General features: G+C 45.9%; 1 protein-coding gene across 1 annotated transcript in view; it reads right to left on the reverse strand.

The window, feature by feature from the left end:
• The window catches only part of tex11 (testis expressed 11), a 212,359-nt gene that overhangs the window by 14,400 nt on the left and 175,103 nt on the right, over positions 1–22,856 (reverse strand). The window contains exon 24 of the mRNA XM_051935388.1: positions 11,168–11,267. Within this exon, the coding sequence (XP_051791348.1) occupies positions 11,168–11,267 (100 nt within the window). The remainder of the gene's footprint in view (positions 1–11,167; positions 11,268–22,856) is intronic.

Raw genomic sequence — 22,856 nt, forward strand, 5'->3', positions numbered from 1 at the left:
ATGTCCACGGCTTTATTTATTGTTAGCTAAGACCCGGAACTTAAAAGTTTCTCGTACTGCGTTCACAGTCAGTTCACGTGATTACGTGGGTGGCGTGATGACGCGATACGCAACTCCGCCTTTCACGGCCATGGAGGTGCACTCTATTACAGTATATGGACAAAAAAGAGGTTCCAGTTATGACCATTACGCGTAGAATTTCGAAATGAAACCTGCCTAACTTTTGTAAGTAAGCTGTAAGGAATGAGCCTGCCAAATTTCAGCCTTCCACCTACACGGGAAGTTGGAGAATTAGTGATGAGTCAGTCAGTCAGTGAGGGCTTTGCCTTTTATTAGTATAGATATATACATATACAGTTAGGTCCATAAATATTTGGACAGACTTTTTTCTAATTTTGGCTCTGTACATTACCACAATGAATTTTAAATGAAATAACTCAGATGCAGTTGAAGTGCAGACTTTCAGCTTTAATTCAGTGGGGTGAACAAAACGATTGCATAAAAATGTGAGGTAACTAAAGCATTTTTTAACACAATCCCTTCATTTCAGGGTCTCAAAAGTAATTGGACAATTGACTCGAAGGCTATTTCATGGGCAGGTATGGGCAAGTCCATCATTATGACCTTATCAATTATGCAGATAAAAGGCCTGGAGTTGATTTGAGGTGTGGTGCTTGGATGTGGAAGTTTTTGCTTTGAACAGACATCATGCGGTGAAAGGAGCTCTCCATGCAGGAGAAAGAAGCCATCCTTAAGCTGTAAAAACAGAAAAAACCCATCCGAGAAATTGCTACAATATTACGAGTGGCAAAATCTACAGTGTGGTACATCCTGAGAAAGAAAGCGAGCACTGGTGAACTCAGTAACGCAAAAACACCTGGACGTCCACGGAAGACAACAGTGGTGGAAGATCGCAGAATCATTTCCATGGTGAAGAGAAACCCCTTCACAACAGCCAACCAAGTGAACAACACTCTCCAGGGGGTAGGCGTATCAATATCCAAGTCTACCATAAAGAGAAGACTGCATGAAAGTAAATACAGAGGGTGCACTGCAAGGTGCAAGCCACTCATAAGCCCCAAGAATAGAAAGGCTAGATTGGACTTTGCTAAAGAACATCTAAAAAAGCCAGCACATTTCTGGAAAAACATTCTTTGGACAGATGAAACCAAGATCAACCTGTACCAGAATGATGGCAAGAAAAAAGTATGGAGAAGGCGTGGAACAGCTCATTATCCAAAGCATACCACATCATCTGTAAAACACGGTGGAGGCAGTGTGATTGCTTGGGCGTGCATGGCTGCCAGTGGCACTGGGACACTAGTGTTTATTGATGATGTGACACAGGACAGAAGCAGCCGAATGAATTCTGAGGTGTTCAGAGACATCCTGTCTGCTCAAATCCAGCTAAATGCAGTCAAATTGATTGGGCGGTGTTTCATGATACAGATGGACAATGACCCAAAACATACAGCCAAAGCAACCCAGGAGTTTATTAAAGCAAAGAAGTGGAAAATTCTTGAATGGCCAAGTCAGTCACCTGATCTTAACCCAAATGAGCATGCATTTCACTTGTTGAAGACTAAACTTCGGACAGAAAGGCCCATAAACAAACAGCAACTGAAAGCCGCTGCAGTAAAGGCCTGGCAGAGCATTAAAATGAAGGAAACCCAGCATCTGGTGATGTCCATGAGTTCAAGACTTCAGGCTGTCATTGCCAGCAAAGGGTTTTCAACCAAGTATTAGAAATGAACATTTTATTTCCAGTTATTTAATTTGTCCAATTACTTTTGAGCCCCTGAAATGAAGGGATTGTGTTAAAACTGTATATATATGCAGACACATATACACACACACAAGATATCTTCAGGGATCTGCTCAGTTAAGCAATACCACCGGGACATAACAGGTGGCTGTAGCTTCACCTTATCTTCAAAACACAGTTCAAAGGGAAGTCGATCGAGGCAGTAAGTGTCAAGTAAGTTTCATTCAAACACTGCACCTGACTTAATTGCCATGAGCTCTTCTTTCCTTTTCGCATTTTAGCACCCTCATATGATTGTTATTTTCAAACATTTTCAGCATTTATCACAACAGAACAGATGCCCGCCGGTTTTCCAAATCTTTTTGTGGCTCATGGATGTTTCCTTTAGATAGATAGATAGATAGATAGATAGATAGTGTGGAGACTGGCTCAGACACAGACAGGCAGACACGCTCATGTCGCCCAACACATGTTTATTTACAATACCTGCTATTTACAAATGTCCATAAGTGTCACAAACCCCAATCTTCCCCAAAGTCCAGGCCAACCACTCTGCCTCTTCGGACCGCATCCTTCTCTCTTTCTACCACCTTGTCCTGCTTCCACCCGACTCCAGCCTTGAATGAAGGGAGGCGGCCCCTTTTATCCATACCCGGATGTGCTCCAGGTGTGCACCGGCAATCCCACAGACACGCCCCAGTGTGGCGGAAATGCCGGCTGTCCTCCCGGAAGCACTCCGGGTGTTCCCTCTCTTCTTCCCCCCAGCACTTCCTGGTGTGGCGGAAGTACTGAGGTCCAGGGTCCTTCAGGCAGGGGGACGCCCCCTGGCGGTGACCACGGGCCCCTACAGGGTCGGGCTTCCAAGCCCTGTACCCGTGGCTCCCAATACAACAAGGGCGGACGCCCCCTCGCGGTCTGGAGGAGGAATGAGCCCTCCTCCCGTCTTCCTGGGCGTCCCGGCCAGGCATGAGCCCCGTCCGGGTGCCACGATAGATAGATAGATACTTTATTAATCCCAAGGGGAAATTCACATTCTGCAACAGCAGCACACTGATAAAAGAACAATATTAAATTAAAGTGATAAAAATGCAGGTATAACAGACAGTAACTTTGTATAATGTTAACGTTTACCCCCTCGGCTGGAATTAATAATAATAATTCTTTGCATTTATATTAGCGCTTTTCTCACTACTCAAAGCGCTCAGCAATTGCAGGTTAAGGGCCTTGCTCAAGGGCCCAACAGAGCAGAGTCCTTATTGTCATTTACGGGATTCGAACAGGAAACCTTCCGCTTGCCAGTGCAGATCCCTAGCCTCAGAGCCACCACTCCATCATATTGAATTGAAGAGTCGCATAGTGTGGGGGAGTAACGATCTCCTCACTCTGTCAGTGGAGCAGGACAGTGACAGCAGTCTGTCACTGAAGCTGCTCCTCTGTCTGGAGATGATACTGTTCAGTGGATGCAGTGGATTTTCCATGATTGACAGGAGCCTGCTCAGCGCCCATGGCTCTGCCATGGATTTCAAACTGTCCAGCTCCGTGCATACAATAAAGCCTGCCTTCCTCACCAGTTTGTCCAGGCGTGAGGCGTCCCTCTTCTTTATGCTGCCTTAGCACACCACCGCGTAGAAGAGGGTGCTCGCCACAACCATCTGATAGAACATCTGCAGCATCTTATTGCAGATGTTGAAGGACACCAGCCTTCTAAGGAAGTATAGTCGGCTTTGTCCTCTCTTGCACAAAGCATCAGTATTGGCAGTCCAGTCCAATTTATCATCCAGCTGCACTCCCAGGTATTCATAGGTCTGTACCCTCTTCACACAGTCACCTCTGATTGATCACGGGGTCCATGAGGGGCCTGGTCCTCCTAAAATCCACCACCAGCTCCTTGGTTTTGCTGGTGTTCAGGTGTAGGTGGTTTGAGTCGCACCATTTAACAAAGTCCTTGATTAGGTTCCTATACTCCTCCTCCTGCCCACTCCCGATACAGCCCACGATAGCAGTGTCATCAGCGAACTTTTGCATATGGCAGGACTCCTGAGTTGTATTGGAAGTCCGATGTATATAGGCTGAACAGGACCGGAGAAAGTAGAGTCCCCAGCGGCGCTCCTGTGCTGCTGACCACAATGTCAGACCTGCAGTACCCAAGACGCACATACTGAGGTCTGTCTGTAAGATAGTCCGCGATCTATGCCACCAGGTATGAATCTACTCCCATCTCTGTCACCTTGTCCCTAAGGAGCAGAGGTTGGATGGTGTTGAAGGTGCTTGAGAAGTCCAGAAACATAATTCTTACAGCACCACTGTCTCTGTCCAAGCGAGAGAGTGATCGGTGTAGCATATAGATGATGGCATCCTCTGCTTCCACCTTCTCCTGGTATGAAAACTGCATAGGGTCGAGGGGGTTGCAGACCTGTGGTCTCAGGTGGTGAAGCAGCAGCCGCTCCATCGTCTTCATCACATGTGACGTCAGAGTGACAGGCTGGAAGTCATTCAGCTCACTAGGATGTGATACCTTTGGGACTGGGGTGATGCAAGATGTTTTGCAAAGCCTCGGGACTCTCCCCTGTTCCAGGCTCAGGTTGAAGATGCACTGTAGAGGACTCCCCAGCTCCAACGCACAGGCCTTCAGCAGTCGTGGCGATACTCCATCTGGACCCACTGCTTTGCTGGCAGGAAGTCTCCTCAGCTCTCTGCTTACCTGGGCTGCTATAATTGTGGGTGGGGGGAAACTCTCTACTATGCTGGTATCAGCAGAAGGATGGGTGGAGGGTGCAGTACTCTGAGGTGAGACTGGGTTAGGGTGGTCAAACCTGTTAAAGAAGTTATTCATCATGTCTGCTCTCTCCACGTCTCTCTCGATGGTGGTTCCCCGCTTTGAGCTGCAGCCAGTGATGATCTTCATCCCATCCCACACTTCCTTCATGCTGTTATTTTGTAACTTCTGCTCCAGTTTTCTCCTGTACTGCTTCTTCGCCGCCCTCAGCTGAACTCGGAGTTCCTTCTGCACGCACTTGAGCTCATGCTGATCATCGCCTTTTAAAGCCCTTTTTTTCTGGTTCAAAAGGCCCTTGATGTCACTTGTAATCCATGGCTTGTTGTTAGCATAGCAGCGTACTGTTCTTACTAGAACTACAATGTCCATACAGAAGTTGATATAGTCAGTAGTGCAGTCAACAACCTCCTCAATGTTCTCACTATATGATCCCTGCAGGATATCCCAGTCCTTAGTTCCAAAGCAGTCTCTCAGAGCCTGCTCTGCCTCAGGGGACCACTTCCTGAATGAGCATGTGGTTGTAGGTAGCTCCCTCACTCTTGGTTTGTCGTGAGGCTGAAGCAGAATCAGGTTATCATCTGCTTTCCCAAGCGCAGGCAGCGGGGTGGCGCTGTATGCGTCTTTAACGTTTGCATACAGTAGGTCAATAGTCCTATTTCCCCGGGTGTTACAATGCACATACTGGGAGAAGGCAGGTAATGTTTTGTCCAGCAACACATGGTTAAAGTCTCCAGCAATTAGCACAAGCACCTCAGGGTGCTGTGTTTGCAGTTTAGCAACAGCAGAATGGATGATGTCTCCCGCTATCTCCACGTCCGCCCGAGGAGGGATGTAAACAATAACAACAATGACGTGTCCAAACTCTCTGGGCAAGTAATAGGGACGCAGATTTACGGCCAACAGTTCGATGTCCCTGCAGCAAGTGGAGATTTTGACGTTTACATGTCCAGAGTTTCACCATCTTGTATTCACATATAGAGCGAGTCCTCCTCCTTTCCACTTCCAGCAGGTATTTGCGTCTCTGTCCGCTCTAACTGTGCTAAGCCCGGGTAGCTCCATATTAGCATCTGGGATGTTAGTTGTTAGCCACGTTTCACAAAAACACAACAAACTGCATTCTCTGTAGGTCCTGACATTTTTCACCAGCGCAGCCAGTTCGCCGATCTTATTTTGTTGTGAGTTCACATTTCCCAGGATCACAGAAGGCACCGAAGGCTTGTATTGCAACTTTCTCGCTAGCCGCTTAGCCTTTTGCTTAGCTCTGGCTCTGCTGCCACGATATGACCTTCTTACCTCATCAGGTAAATAGGGAACCACACCGGCATGGGCCTTTGTTCTCAGCGCTTGAAGTTGACTACCTGAATAGACAAGTCTCAGAGTGTAAAAATCCATGTCCAATTAGTAAAAAGTGTCCAGGGGACGAGTCCACATAAAAGAAAGTGGTAGGAGTGATCAGAGAAAAAGGTAGAAATATAAAGTTGTACATGGAGCTGCTGGAAGGGCTGCCATTCATTTACAGTATATACATATATAAATATAGTGAGCAATCTGGCTTTACTTTCGCTTTTTAGAGCTGAATTAATTATACAGAAAACAGACTCTCAGACACATAGCAGTTTAACAAATATTGGAGAAGCTGCAGCTTTGCACAAGTCTCCTATCTCATGGTAGAAAAAACTGTACAGCTGGTTAGTTCTCAATACAATCAGTTCACTGCCTGTCTGGGATAGATAGATAGATAGATAGATAGATAGATAGATAGATAGATAGATAGATAGATAGATAGATAGATAGATAGATAGATAGATACTTTATTAATCCCAAGGGGAAATTCACATACTCAAGTAGCAGCATACTAATAAAAAACAACATTAAATTAAACAGTTATAGCAATGCAGGTATACAGACAGACAATAACTTTGAATAATGTGAACGTTTACCCCCCTGGGTGGAATTAAAGAGTCGCATAGTGTGGAGGAGGAACGATCTCCTCAGTCTGTCAGTGGAGCAGGAAAGTGACAGCAGTCTGTCGCTGAAGCTGCTCCTCTGTCTGGAGATGATACTGTTCAGTGGATGCAGTGGATTCTCCATTATTGACAGGAGCCTGCTCAGTGACCGTCGCTCTGTCACGGATGTCAAACTGTCCAGCTCAATGCCTACAATAGAGCCTGCCTTCCTCACCAGTTTGTCCAATCATGAGGTGTCCTTCTACTTTATGCTGCCTCCCCAGCACACCACTGTAAAGAAGAGGGCACACGCCACAACCATCTCATAGAACATCTGCAGCATCTTATTGCAGATGTTGAAGGACGCCAGCCTTCTAAGGAAGTATAGTCGGCTCTGTCCTTTCTTACACAGAGCATCAGTATTGGCAGTCCAGTCCAATTTATCATCCAGCTGCACTCTCAGGTATTTATAGGTCTGCACCCTCTGCACACAGTCACCTCTGATGATCACGGGGTCCATGAGGGGACTGATAGCGGCATTTGGGGTCTTACCCCCTCCATAGCATCGACAGGGATAACTTTGAACTCTTAATTTAGAGGAAGAGACGACTGGAGTCAAATAAGTAAAATATGTTATCTCGTTTACTGTGTTCCTCTAAAAGACTCCAATATTGTTCTTCCAGTTCAAGAATAAGGCATGTTTACAATGACTTTTCTGAGTATTAATCATGAAACTCCACACCCAATGTACGTCAACCAGAAATAATTTGTTCTTGATTAATTTGTACACGTTTTATCCTAGCTATAAGGGTTTATGAAGGGTGGCCAGTAGACAATACATTTGAGGTGAAATCAAAATCCAGGTAAGGCCCAAAAGACCAAACATATCCTATTACGTCCCCGAACGCTGTGTTAGCGAGGCTTCTCTCCTAAAGACCCAGTCCATACAGAGTGTGCATTGCCCCGGCTGGTTACAGTGAACGTGAAAAGATAGCTTTACTCACTAAGAAATTCAAGGCTGAGAATCCGTATAATTTAATGTAGGTTTCTGGCAAGAAGTTATACAACGTTTTAGGATGTGATAACCATTGACAACTTGAAGGTAAAAAGACAATAATCTCTTTAACCTAAAAACACAATATGGCATGAGGAAAAGCTAAGAATAAAGCAGCAACAGTAGCAAAGAGGGAGCTAGGGACATATCAATATGTATCAAATTAAAAGGGGTGGGGGTAAGAATATACCAACACTGGCAAATAAGAATATTAACACACTTCCCATCTGGTATCGTCCGATACCACTATCAACTTTGAATGTTAACATAATTATTTTCAGTAACAAGTCTGTAACACAGAAGGAACCTACCCTTGGGAACCTGAAAAACAAGAGAAACAACCACAAACAATAACCATTAAATGAGTTCTCAAATTCATTAGTCATTAGTAAATCTTTTTGTAAACTGAAGATGGTGCAGATTGGTGCGACCTCTGAATGTTCAAGTTACATCAGCTGCAGTAGGACTGGATTGGTCTATCTTGACGAAGTAACAGGACAACCTCAGTGACTAGCCAGAAGAAGGTCTTAATAGTCCCATCTCTGGCAGTCTTCACTTCAACTTTGCGGACCCGTCTTTATTATGAGACCCATGGGCAAATCCATCTGATGAGCTTGGTGATCCCTTCAGTAAGACCAAATCTACCTCTTGTAGGTTAGGCATTAATACTTGCCATCTTCTGCTTGTGGTATAGCGGGTCCACAGCTCCCATTCAAAAGGCCCGTTTTAAAATAAATAATCGCGCTCGTGGCTTAGGGAGGGGGCGTGGTGGTTGTGTTGCTGAAGCAGTTCTCAGGGCGATCTGCAGTGAGGGCGTTTCTAACCTAAGTGCACAGGTGAGAGACTGCCCGCATCCGTGATTGTTCCGGGGGCTGCTGATTTGCCGCAGCTGCTATGCCCTCTCGATATATAGAAGCGCAAGTCAGCTAGAGAGGAAATGAACGGAAAGAGAAAGAGACGGAGGTTGCTGATAGGAAGTGAGGAGAAAGCCAGGTGTGAGGGACAGAGAGAGAGAGAGCGAAGGAGATCGAGCGAACGAGCGAGAGCAGGCTCGAGTGCAGCTGGACTGTGGGTCCTAGCGAGGTGTTTATCTAACACCTAGGGCAGTTGATTGTAGTCACTCACGCTAAGCATTTTGAGAGGAGCGGGAGTGACTAGCGAGGGAGGTGACTCGCCGTGGAAGACAGCGGGAGTCGGGAGACTTGGGCAGATAATCTCCAGCGTGGGAGTCCTGGCCGTTGGAGAGAAGCTAAATCTCAGGTCTGGAATGAGTGCACAACCGAAGCCAGGGATCGGGAGGCCTCCAGATCTATGTGAATGAGAGAAAGAAAGTCAGCTGCAGGTACAGTGGCTCCCCCTGCTACGAAGCCTGAATAGAGAGAAGCAGGGGAGTCACTAGTAAGACGAACACACCGGGCTTTGTGTTTAGAAGAGATTGTTTCCAACGTTTTAACCTCATCGTCTTTTAAAGGATTATTATTTTGTTCTATTTATTGATTTTTTTAAACCTCCACGTATGTTTTAAGCATTATTTATTTAAAGATATTTGAATTACTGCACCTTATTTATTTGAAAACTGTTTTGTTCTATTGTTTTTAATAAAAGCACTTTTGCACTTTTTCGCCATCTACTTGCTGTGTTGTTGCCTCACTGCTTAGCTCATCGGTAACATTACCAACGGTAACGGATTCAAGGGCTCCCGGACAGCAGATGGGAGCATGGAGCAGCAAACCCGCATCGTCACACTGCTGTCTTGTAAAAGATTCAAATACACCTTTCTCCATCTTTTCCAGAAGCAGTGGCAAGGTGTTGGACACGTCTCCACTGGTTTCTGTGAAAGTCGTGGCTGTCAAAAATACATGTGGAGTTGGAATCACCCTGATTTTCTGTGTCAAAAGGGCAGCTGGAGTCAGAATAACTGGAGACTCTGGATCTAAAGAAATTTAAGAAGATTGGACTTTGGATCTGAAGAAATCCTTTCCCATGCTCCACCCATATGTGAACAATGTGGTGGATTAAAATTCCATTCACAACCCTGAATGCACAAGTGGTTTTCAATACGCTTGGAGTCAATCTGTAACTCATTGCATGTGCAAACAAAATTTGTGCTATAATCTGACCTTAAAACATTCACTGATACTCTAATGGCAAAAAATCTTCAGAGAGCATTAATTAAGCTTGAGGCATCCATCAATTCAATCACTTCAATGTGCACAGCTCATACACTTACGGGTCACTGTCCAACTTTTATTATTAGCTTGTCAACCATGAGTCTTTCGTGCCACAGCTGATCTGAAAACATCAAGCCCAACAAAGGTAAAGGGTGGTTCTATGCTCAGACCAATCAACAATGCAGTTGTGCTTGGCACATGTACTTACAGTAATTCACTGAGAAGGTTGGATCATTTTTGGCTTTGGTAATGTGTCTAATGAATTCCAAGAAAAAGGAAAAGGGTGGAAAAGAGACTTGATGCTGCTGTTCTAGTTCTCCCAAGGGTGAGATGTCTAAGTCTTGGGTTGCGGTCTTAAATGTGGATCTCCAACTCCTATAGTTTTCTGGGTGGTCGTCGAACCTCATGAGACCATTATTGATGAGTTTTTGGTGGATCATGTACCTTGCAGAATCTAATATTTTAGTCCTTTGTCTGGCCTTTAAATTTCACAGTTCATTTTGCTCAGTGCAATGGATGATCCAATGTGCCAGTTCTGCCAGTGCATTTGACACGGATTTTCAAGTTTAGCCAGGCAAAAAGGGCATATCTCATTAGAAAATGGTGACAATTAAAACGGCCCAATTAGATTTTACTCATTAGAGTGCATATTAAATACCACAGTCCATTTGTGTAGATTGTGAGTGTGCTAAATTTACCAGAGAATTAAATTAGTGTACTCACATTGTGCTTCAGAAACTTCACATGCAATCAATATGTGAAATATAAATTGATCTCATAACTTCTGAAAGTAAGTAGCTGGCTGTGAACTAGTAATCAGCTGTGAGTAGTTAGCTAACAGAAGTCATGTCCTTCACATAGTAGTGCAGTGCTTAGCGTTGCTGCTTCGCAGATCCAAAGACCTGGGCATGAATGCATGGCCTACTTTTATAAACTTGCCAATATCCATTTCTGTAACTGTGCACGCACCGTCAAACTGTTAAGCGATATGTCTTATTCACAGAAAATGATGTATAGCCACATGTAATGGTATTTGGTGCTCATCTAACTGTATGCGGCACACACGGAATAATAGGTGGTAAAACCTTAAAGTACCTGTTGCGCAGGTTATGGGAAGTGATGAGCATGAGATAGTAAGGGGTAAGCAAGAGATAATAAGTGGTGAGCACAAGGTAGTTTCCCAAAAAAAAAAAAATTACACCATGTCCCCTCAGGGGCTCTGTCTTCATAATCTTGAGTGCTATAAAAAAATGAATGAAATTAGGTAAATAAATAATAGCCAATCCTCAGAATAAAAGTTTGAATTATTTTCTCAATCGTCTTCCCTATTACCTAATAGTCTTTACACTGTATGCCTAATAAAGTTAGCAAGGTCAAAGATCTCAAAACAGTACTAAGCATTTTCATACATATCATTATAACCAGATTTATATCCAACCTGTTCATACGAATCACTAGATATCCTTCCAAGCTCAAGACAACTTGCTGCAATCATAAGAAGGCATGTCTTCTTTCCAATCAAACCTGGAACATCTGATGTGCAATACTCAGAAAGCTGAAAAAACATTAGTTTTCAAAATCTTCATATTTATGGTTCCTCCATTTTTTTCCATTCTAAAATTATATACAGACTGGTTTATGTTTTTGTTTTGTAGGCTTTTCAAGCAAATGTTCTTATGCCTAAAAGTAAGTTAAAGATTCTAATTATTACTTGTTTCCTGAAAGGAGCAAATTATGTTTGACTCTTGATAATGTTTGTCTATGCTCATATACAATTTAGTTTATAACAATAAACTGTTAGAAACAATTTCCACACACAGATTTTTTCCATATAGTACACACACTGTACCAGAACACTACTAGTATGGATATCTTGATGTTTTTTTTGCAGAAATAGAAATTAACCTATCAATTAAGAACAACTACCAAGTTGACCCAAAAGATTTGATTGAAGGTTAATATGAACTTGGTGCTACATGTTTTTCGTTTAGATGTATTCTTCATCATTCATAGTTGTTCTTAATTTTTGAACTTTTTAAGCTTTTATTATACAGTATATATCATTAAGTAAAAATGAGGTCTGCATTAGTTTTACTTATTTTAATTATATTTTCTATTATGAACTGATATAAATGCAACGCTAGTTGAGTAGAATCATAGATGAAGACATGCATCAATACAGGAATTACCGAATGAACTCAAATCTGCTGTTTTGACACCTCAGAAAGAAGACAATTTACACAAAATAATGCAGAGGTTGGATAATCAGAGCAAGGTAACAGAGTAAGGAAGGAGAAATACAGAATAGTACCAATGAAAAACATTTTTGGTAGAAACTATCCTCAGTTGCATTTGGAAACACAGAGTATAGAACTCTAAGACTATATGTGGTCTCTTTTGGAATATTATCAATTTGGTCTGATCTGTTACTGGGTATTCTGGTTAAAGGCAGTACTCTTGATTTTGCTGCTGATTTAGATGGTTTTACTCTGGTGCAGATTGTCCATAACCAGAACAACCATTACAAAATGGAAGTGAAGAAACAGAAGTGTATGCACATGTCAAAATGAAATACCAAAAAAAAAAACACATCACCAGGATAAAAAAGGCATTTTCAATTAAGGCTTCTAAACATCAAATGGCAGATTAAGAAGGCATATTGTATTAAAGAGAAGATTTTATCATTATTCTGTCATTTTATGGTACATATTGCCTTTTTGTCTGTTGTTTTTGTTATTCAATTGTAATACACATGTCCAATTGATCAAAGCATTACTATGCTGCTATTGCGGATGCCTCACATATCCAGCATTAGGCTTTTGAATCCCACATATCAGTTATCTTCTATGTGAAGATTGCATGTACTAACAAGTCCTCATGTGACGTTAAATTAGATTAAACACATTTGAAACCATATGGGCTCACCACCTATGGGAGGTGCTAAGGAGATTGTGTGCAGTGTGAGTTGGGTGGTGGCCGAAGGCGGGGACCTTGGCGGTCTGATCCTTGGCTACAGAAACTGGCTCTTGGGACGTGGAATGTCACCTCTCTGAAGGGGAAGGAGCCTGAGCTAGTGCGTGAGGTCAAGAAGTTCCGGAAAGATATAGTCAGACTCACCTCGACGCACAGCTTGGACTCTGGAACCAATCTCCTTGAGAGAGGCTGGACTCTCTACCACTCTGGAGTTGCCCCCCAGTGAGAGGCGCTGAGCGGGTGTGGGCATACTTATTGCCCTCCGACTTGGAGCCTGTACACTGGGGTTTACCCCGGTGGACGAGAGGGTAGCTTCCCTCCGCCTTCTGGTGGGGGGACGGGTCCTAACTGTTGTTTGTGCATATGTGCCGAACAGCAGTTCGGAGTACTCACACTTTTTGGAGTCCCTGGAGGAGGTGCTAGAGGTCATACCTTCTGGAGACTCCCTCGTTCTGCTGGGAGACTTTAATGCTCACGTGGGCAATGACAGTGAGACCTGGAAGGGCGTGATTGGGAGGAATGGCCCCCCTGATCTGAACCCGAGCGGTGTTTTGTTATTGGACTTCTGTGCTCGTCACGGATTGTCCATAACGAACACCATGTTCAAGCATAGGGGTGTTGATATGTGCACTTGGCACCAGGACACCCTAGGCCTCAGTTCCATGATCGACTTTGTGGTCGTGTCATCAGACCTGCGGCCACATGTCTTGGACACTCGGGTGAAGTGAGAGGCAGAGCTGTCAACTGATCACCACCTGGTGGTGAGTGGGCTTCGATGGTGGGGGAGGATGCCGGTCAGGCCTGGTAGGCCCAAACGTGTTGTGAGGGTCTGCTGGGAACGTCTGGCAGAGTCTCCTGTCAGAAGTAGCTTCAACTCCCACCTCCGGCAGAACTTCGACCACATCCCGAGGGAGGTGGGGAACATAGAGTCCGAATGGGCCATGTTCCGTGCCTCTATTGTTGAGGCGGCTGACCGGAGCTGTGGCCGTAAGGTAGTCGGTGTCTGTTGTGGAGGCAATCCCCAAACCCGTTGGTGGACACCGGAGGTGAAGGATGCCGTCAAGCTGAACAAGGAGTCCTACAGGACCTTTTGTCCTGTGGAACTTTGGAGGCAGCTGATAGGTACCGGCAGGCCAAGCGGAATGCGGCTTTGGTGGTTGCTGAGGCAAAAACTCGGGCGTGGGAGGAGTTTGGGGAGGCCATGGAGAACGACTTTCAGATGGCTTCGAGGAGATTCTGGTCCACCATCCGGCGTCTCAGGAGCGGGAAGCAGTGCAGTGTCAACACTGTATATGGTGGGGATGGTGCACTGCTGACCTCGACTCAGAACGTTGTGGGTCAGTGGGGGGAGTACTTCGAAGACCTCCTCAATCCCACTAACATGCCTTCCAATGAGGAAGCAGAGCCTGGGGACTCGGAGGTGGGCTCCCCCATCTTAGGTCACTGAGGTGGTCAAAAAACTCATTGGTTGCAGGGCCCCGGGGGTGGATGAGATATGCCCAGAGTTCCTCAAGGCTCTGAGGCTCTGAATGTTGTAGGACTGTCCTGGTTGACATGGCTCTGAAACATCGCATGGACATCAAGGGACAGTGCCTCTGGATTGGCAGACTGGGGTGGTGGTCCACCTCTTTAAGAAGGGGGACCGGAGGGTGTGTTCCAACTACAGAGGGATCACAATCCTCAGCCTCCCTGGAAAAGTCTATTCGGGGGTCTTGGAGAGGAGGGTCCGTTGGATAGTTGAACCTCGGATTCAGGAGGAACAGTGTGGTTTTCGTCCTGGTCGTGGAACAGTGGACCAGCTGTACACCCTTAGCAGTGTCTTGGAGGGTGCATGGTAGTTTGCCCAACCAGTCTACATGTTTTTTTTCTGGACTTGGAAAAGGCGTTTGACCGTATTCCTCGGGGAATCCTGTGGGGGGTACTCCGAGAGTATGGGGTACCGGACCCCCTGATAAGGACTGTTCAGTCCCTGTACGATCGGTGTCAGAGCTTGGTCTGAATTGCAGTAAGTGAAACCCATTTCCAGTGAGAGTTGGACTCCGCCAGGGCTGCCCTTTGTCACCAATTCTGTTCATAACTTTTATGGACAGAATTTCTAGGTGCAGCCAGGGCGTTGAGGGGGTCCGGTTTGGTGGACTCAGGATTGGGTCACTGCTTTTTGCAGATGATGTTGTCCTGTTTGCTTCATCATACTTCTTCAGCTCTCTCTAGATCGGTTCACAGCTGAGTGTGAAGCGGCTGGGATGGGAATCAGCACCTCCAAATCCGAGACCATGGTCCTCAGCCGAAAAAGGGTGGCATGCCCTCTCAGGGTTGGGAGACAGATCCTGCCCCAAGTGGAGGAGTTCAAGTATCTCGGGATCTTGTTCACGAGTGAGGGAAGAATAGAGCGGGAGATCGACAGGCGGATCGGTGCGGCATCCGCAGTGATGCGGGCTCTGCATCGGTCTGTCGTGGTGAAAAAGGAGCTGAGCCACAAGGCAAAGCTCTCAATTTACCAGTCGATCTACGTTCCTACCCTCACCTATGGTCATGAGCTATGGGTAGTGACCGAAAGAACGAGATTGCGAATACAAGCGGCTGAAATGAGTTTCCTCCATAGGGTGTCTGGGCTTTCCCTTAAAGACAGGGTGAGAAGCTCAGTCATCCGGGAGGGGCTCAGAGTAGAGCCGCTGCTCCTCCGCATTGAGAGGAGTCAGATGAGATGGCTCGGGCATCTGATCAGGATGCCTCCAGGACGCCTCCCTGGTGAGGTGTTCCGGGCACGTCCAACCGGGAGGAGGCCCCGGGGAAGACCCAGGACATGCTGGAGGGACTATGTCTCTCGGCTGGCCTGGGAACGCGTTGGGATTCTCCCAGAAGAGCTAGAAGAAGTGGCCGGGGAGAGGGAAGTCGGGGCATCTCTGCTCAAGCTGCTGCCCCCGCGACCTGATCTCGGATAAGCGGAAGAGGATTGATGGATGGATGGAAACCATGTGTGTATGTCCAAATGATAATCTCATTAAAGGGTAATAATGGCTATTTTGATCTTGAACGTACTCTGAAATAGGAAATGACAAATTATGTTGGGCTGAAGCCCTAATCACATTAATACTTTTTCGTGTTCCTATATGCTACAGTACAGGGAGTGCAATAACTTGTAGATGAGGACTGCAGTTGTAACATAAATTGAGTTTTTCCTTTAGCTTGCTTTGCAATATCTTTTTCATCCACAAGATGAAGTCATTAGCTTTCAGAATGGTAAAACAAAGAAAACAGGCATGAAGAAAGAAAGGGTGTGAGCATGTTTAAACTGAAAAACCAAACACCAATGCCAAAACAAAACCAAAACCTGAAGTTGGAAAACAAACAAAAGTAAAAGCCTAAATCTAAGTTGTTAATATTTCCCTTATTTTCTGTGATGGGTTTTCATATGGGAACTCCAGTTTTCTTACCTCCTCAAGAAAGTCAAGTGTGTAAAGACACAACTGTAAATGTGCCTTGAGTCCGTGTTAATGTGTGCGAGAGCGGGAACTGTGATGGACTGGCAGTTTGCTTGGGATTTTTATTCTGCCTTGCATCCAATGGTGCTATTGTTATGAATCCCAGGCAGAAGCAAATATAGCACAAATAACTGGAGTGATAGTAAAATGATTGAGAGATGGAATGAATGCAAAGGTGCTGGCAAAATGGTTACATAAGAACAAGCAAACTAAAAGAAGCCAAAACTGGTTATCAAAGCCAAAATACTAATCCAAAAATTCACAGTTAAAAAGGTAAAGTACAAAATGGTTTTTACATGAACTTATTTTATGCTAACATTCATTAATTGCAGTGAAAGAAATACAATGCTCCAATAATAAAATGCCATTAGTCAGTCATTTTTCTGTCCCATTTAGTCCTGAATAGGGTCATGGGGGTGTACTGAAGCCTATACCAGTCAGCATAGGGTACAAGGCAGGAACAAGCCTTGTACAAGGCATCAGCCTGTCGCAGGGTGAACACACAAACACACACATGCACTGGGGCCAATTTAGTATCGCCAAGCCAGCTAACCTGCACGTCTTCAGACGGTGGGAGAAAACTGGAGCACCCAGAGTAAACCCACAGAGACATGGAGAGAACATGCAAACTGTATAGAGGGAGTACCCAGGGCATGAATACTGGTCTTCTGACCATGAGGCTGCAGCGCTACCACTGCACCATCATGTTGATTTGACTTGAGGAAAAAAGTTATAAAAAAAAAAAAAAAATCAGTACAGGTTGAGTATCCCTAATTTGAAATCCCTGGGAAAAGAAGTATTTCAGATTTCGGATACATTCAGTTTTGGAATATTTGCATATACATAATGAGATATCTTGGGGACACCCTTGATCAAGTAGGGAAATGTAGCCAAACCAGCTAAATGACAACTTACTCATATAATAATTCATATCACTGAGCAGATATTATAATGTGAATTGATGTGACTAATAAATTAAACATCAAAAGTAATGAATATAATGTACATACTGTATTTTAGTTCTCTTTGCAATGAAAAACTTTTTCGGTTTTTCATCATTTCATATATAGGTGTCACTTATATAGTATATTATAATTTTCAGGGAACTGGACCATTGGCCAGGAATATTTCAATCTTCACTCCATTATGCCCACTGTGCTGGAAGTCATTAACTGGCTGACAAGGTGCTACATTCAGTTTTCGGTTGGTTTGGGTGTAAATACATAAAACATTATGTTTTTTCTAACATAAGGGAATTTGCAGCAGCATCCAGTTTTCCTAACTTAATCAGAGCAATTTACTGAACTCATATTGAAATATAGGCACCTAGTGAGAATGAGGCTTTTTTTTTTTTTTAAAGTTCATCAACTGTGTTTTACTGTTGATTGGTGCTCAATGCCTCACAGGTTATGCCTGCACCCCAATTATTATTTCTGTTTCATTTCTTTGTGGTGCTTAATGCTTTGCATGTCCACTTCCTTAATTGCCCCTGGAGCGTCATTCATGTATCATTGCTTCATGGTACTCAAAGCTTCACGGGGGATTCGCTCCACCTCATTCCACTCTGAAAGAATAAATCTGTTTTGAAACTGCATATATGCACTTTCACTTATTGGCATATACATTTAACGTGCATATCCAAACATTTTTTTGGTGTGGAATTTTCCACTTGCGGCATTATATTTGTGCTTAAAAAGTTTCAGATTTCAAACCATTTTTGGGCTTGTAATTTCAGAATAAGTATACTTAAACTGTATTAGGGTCCTTGCTTCTTTCTTTGACTTTGACTCGGGTTTGTGCTCTGGCTTTGAAGTTTGGTTAGCTCCTCTTCGTATTTAAGAGTCTGCCAGTTTACTAGACTTTGTTTCTGAACGTACACTTTAATCCCTCTATCTCCTGGTCCTTTATCTTCATAGTCCAAGAACAAATACCAAGGACTTGTTCATCTCAGGCTTTCGGTATACTACTTAGAGGAAAATATGGGTAGAATTAGAGAGAGATGGTAGCCTCTAATCCAGAATAAATCTCCTTGCACAAAGTGTGCCTTATTTGCCATACATATCCATACTTAGCAATGTCTAGATGTTGAACTCATCATTCTAAGCCTTAACTGCTTGCAGTTGTGTATGGTGGTTTATTGTTCGAATTTTCACAAGTGAAAACAGTCTAGTGAGCCTTTTATCTAACAGCAAATTTACAGCAGGCATTTCACCAGTAGTTTCATGGAGCTCCAGGAGTCATTTATCCCAGCCTTGATGGGAATCCCTAATTCCATTATATTGGTCTTGCAATGATGGAGAGTTGTTATGTTTTTGTTACCTCCCAAGCTGAAATGTAACTTATCAAATGAAGATTGGGTTAACACTAGAATTCCTGAAGCCTAAGAAAAAACTTGTAATCCTAGCCCACCTTAAATCCCTTCGCACCTCTCCATTAGTGGCCTTTGTTTTGTAAATGTGTCTATCAGCACAAGCAGCTAGCAGCCTGCTATTCTATCTTAGGCAAAAAGCTCTCCCAACTCAAGACAAGGCTCCTGTCACACACGTGCGCATGGGAGGCAGCTAAAGGGCTCGAGGGAAGACAGTTCTGAGGCATGCCGGGATGTGGCAGAGTGCACTGATTCTTTTTTTCCCTTGCCTGTAGACCATTCCCTGGAGATCTCACCTGGCTCTCATGACGTCACTTCCGGGACCGAGCCAATGGAAGAAGACCTTACCGGCTCCAGCCCCTGTGATGTCACCTCCGGGCTTGAACCAATGGCAGATGATCCTGAGCCAGACCCATATGACCTCACTTCCTGTATTCCCCTTTAAAAGTCTAACCGTTTCCTCTATGTGTCAGTCTTGTTGTGGACTCTGTTGTATGCACATCAGTGCTCTATATTTTGCATTTTTCCGACTTTGCAGCCAGGATACCTCATTATACGGGTGGCTGCCCCAAACCTTTATCTGTGTGATGTCTCGTTATTGCGACATTGGCGTAGTTGGCAGGATGGAGAAGTCCCAGGAGAGAAGGGGACAGGACTTGCAACATACCCAGGTGGGAGCGTACCGAGCAGACGGGGAGGGTGTTCCACGTTTCGGAGTAACCCGGTACAAGCTCTGCCCGCAACATGCTCCGCTAGGCAACCTAGGCAGGCTGGCGGGTGTGCGGGAGGGGCTCACAGACGTGGGCTGCTTCGGAAGGGGGAGGCTAGGAGCACTGTTTATGATCTTTCGGAGGAGAGTGCCCGCCTCCCTGTGAAGCCAGAACCCCATTTCCCACTTAGGGGTGCCCCAGACTGGCAGGTGAGTTACCTGAACAACTGGAGTTTCGACCCTGAGTGGCCGACCTCACAACAAGGCTGGTCCCTATGGACAAAGGTAGGTCAGTGGCTACGGCCACAGGAACTGAAGCCTTTTCAGGTGATAGAGCAGGTGGCCTGCTTCTTACTATTACAAACACTACCCCACGGTTTCACCCAGCCGGTCTGGGGTAGACAATTTAAAAATATGGCAAAGCTCATAGAGCTCATAGAAAGACATAGGAGGGCCTCACAATCTGGGGGAGCTGAACCGTCCCTAGGTCAAACTCAACCGGAGTGTGTCCCAAGACCTAGCCCCATCCATCCAACACCCCCCCCCCCATGTAAAACCCAGAGCTTGAGCTGACGTCCCCGGAGCTGCGGGCACACAAACCGCCTGGGAACGAGGTGGAATGCAGGTGGAGGGGGAAGAGGGCTTGGTGTGCTCTGACAAATCCGTTGAAGGCCCCGCACACTGGCGTGGTGATCGTTAACGGATTTAAAACATCAGCTCTGTTCGATTTCGACAGCAACATTTCCATTGTTGCTCGCCGCTTTGTGCTACCGCAACAGTGGTTGAAAGCTGGTATAACCTGTGTACACGGGGAAACCCGCTGGTATAGGACCGCCACTTGTATCATCAGCTACGGAGGATCAGTACAGAAAGTGACCGTGGCAATCCTTCCCGATCCTCCGTTCCCGGTGGTACTCGGACAGGACTGGCCTAACAGTAAAGGCGGTGAGACACATACCACTCCCGGGGATCGCTTGGGCCTAGTTGTGGACAGGAATGAGCCGTCTCAAGCTGCCTCCACGCCGTGTACTCAGCCAGCAGAGAGAGACGAAGCGGCCGGCCTGAGTGACGTGGCAACTCCCGGGCCATCGCGTGCTGACACGTCAACCATACGCGCTGCGGCGGAGCGGGAGGAAACCACGCCCCTTGAGGTCGACTCAGACCCTCTCTCCATGATACGGTTTCAATTTAGAGAGACGCCGGCCTCTTTTAAAAGAGAGCATTGGAATGACGATTCCCTGAAGTTTGCAAAAAATGCAGTGGTGCTAGTCAACGGCCAGCGCCTAATCAGTCCATGCCACAGGGTCCTTACTTTGTCTTAGAAAACGACCTTCTTTATCGGGTAGCGATGCATGATGGGCAGGAGAGAAAGCTACTGCTAATCCCGCGAACCTTCCGGCGGCAGGTCTGTGAGTTAGCACACGCCCACCTCCTAGGTGGCCACTTGGGCACCGAAAAACCCTGGAGCGGATTAAGCTCCGTTTCTACTGGCCGGGAATCAATGAGGAGGTTCGTCGCTTTTGCACTTCCTGCCCGGAGTGTCAATTGTGACAAATTCCAAGAAGTGACCATGCTCCTCTCGTTCCTATTCCCCTGATTGATGTTCCCTTCCACCGAATTGGGGTCGATATAGTTGGACCTTGGAGTCCTCAGCCCGAGGACACAAATACATCTTGGTCCTCGTGGATTACGCTACCAAATACCCCGAAGCTGTTCCGTTGTGCTCAGCTACATCTAAAGCAATTGCACGGGAATTACTAGGGGTCTTTTCGCGCGTGGGTATCCCCAAGGAAGTCTTGACGGACCAGGGGACACCTTTCACCTCGGAGACGTTCAGGGAGACTGCCAAGTTACTGAAAATAAAGCATTTAAAGACCGCGGTGTATCATCCTCAAACCGACGGTCTAGTGGAGAGATTTAATCAGACTCTCAAACAGATGCTACGTAAGGTGGTCAGCGAGGATGGAAGGAACTGAGATCAGCTCCTCCCCCTCTTCCTTTTTGCCTATCGGGAAGTCCCACAAGCCTCCACGGGGTTCTCCCCTTTTGAATTACTGTATGGGCGACAACCCCGTGGCATATTAGATATTCTAAAAGAAGGATGGGAAGAAGAGGCTCTTCCCGCTATAAATATATTAGAATATATCGCGCAATTACGCAATAGATTTGGAAAGATTAGGCCCCTCCTTAAAAGTCACATGGAAGAGGCCCAAGCAGCACAGGTCCGTTGTTACAACCACGGCACATCTCTCCGGGAGTTCCAACCGGGAGATCGGGTCATGGTTCTAGTGCCTACCTCCCACTCTAAGTTGCTTGCCCACTGGCAAGGCCCCTACGAAGTTAAGGAGAGGAAGGGCCTCGTCGACTATTTGGTGAGTCAACCCAATCATCAGCCGAGGGAGCGGGTTTATCATATCAACCTGCTGAAACCGTGGAAAGACAGGGAGCCTGATTGAGGTAAGTTATAGTCCCTGGTCCAGTCCCATTGTGCTAGTCGGGAAGCCTGACGGAAGTTGGAGGTTTTGCAATGACTTCCGTCGGCTTAATCAAGTCTCCCAATTTGATGCCTATCCAATGGTGTAAGTGGACGACCTCCTCGAGAGGCTTGGGCAGGCTTGATACTTGACCACACTTGACATGACTAAGGGGTACTGGCAGGTTCCTTTAACGGACTCCGCGAAGGAAAAAAACGCGTTTAGCACCCCTAGCGGACACTGGCAGTATAGTGTCCTTCCATTTGGGTTACACGGGGCTCCAGCAACCTTCCAGCGTCTGGTGGACAAAGTGCTCCGACCTCACAACTCATACAGTGCTGCCTAACTCGATGACGTGGTCATCTATTCCAGCACATGGAAGGAGCACATACAGCAGGTACGAGCGGTATTGCAGGCACTCGGTGAGGCCGGGCTCCGGATTAATCCCAAGAAATGTTTCTTTGGGTTAAGCGAGGCCAAATATTTAGGCTACCTGGTGGGTTGGGGTACCGTAAGGCCACAGTGCTCAAAAGTAGATGCCATTTTGAAATGGTCCCGTCCGCGAACCAAGCGGCAAGTCCAAGCCTTTCTCAGGTTAGCGGGGTACTACCGCCGGTTCGTACCCCGATTCTCGGAGACAGCGGCGCCCTTGACTGATTTGACAAAGAAGAGGGCCCTGAACATAGTGGTATGGACTGAAAAGACTGGCGCTGCATTTAGTTACTTGAAGCAGGCCCTTACGTCCGCACCCATTCTGAAAGCACCTAACTTTTCTCTGCCTTTCATCCTCCAGACGGACGCTTCGGACACAGGCCTGGGGGCCATGCTGAGCCAAAGTGTCGATGGTGTGGAACACCCTGTCATGTTCCTGAGCCGGAAACTGTTGGACCGGGAGACCAGATATGCAGCGGTGGAAAGGGAGGCTTTGGCGATTAAGTGGGCGATTACTCAGCTTAAGTACTACCTGTTGGGCCGGGAATTCACCCTTGTCACGGACCATGCACCCCTACAGTGGATGGCCCTGCACAAGGAGTCGAATCCGTGGGTCACCAGGTGGTTTCTTGACCTACAGCCATACAAGTTTTCGCTCATCCATCGTCGGGGCCATCTCCATGCAAACGCTGATGCTCTTTCTCGG

This window comes from Erpetoichthys calabaricus, chromosome 12 (assembly GCF_900747795.2).
Source record: "Erpetoichthys calabaricus chromosome 12, fErpCal1.3, whole genome shotgun sequence".
NCBI classification, from domain to species: Eukaryota; Metazoa; Chordata; class Cladistia; order Polypteriformes; family Polypteridae; genus Erpetoichthys; species Erpetoichthys calabaricus.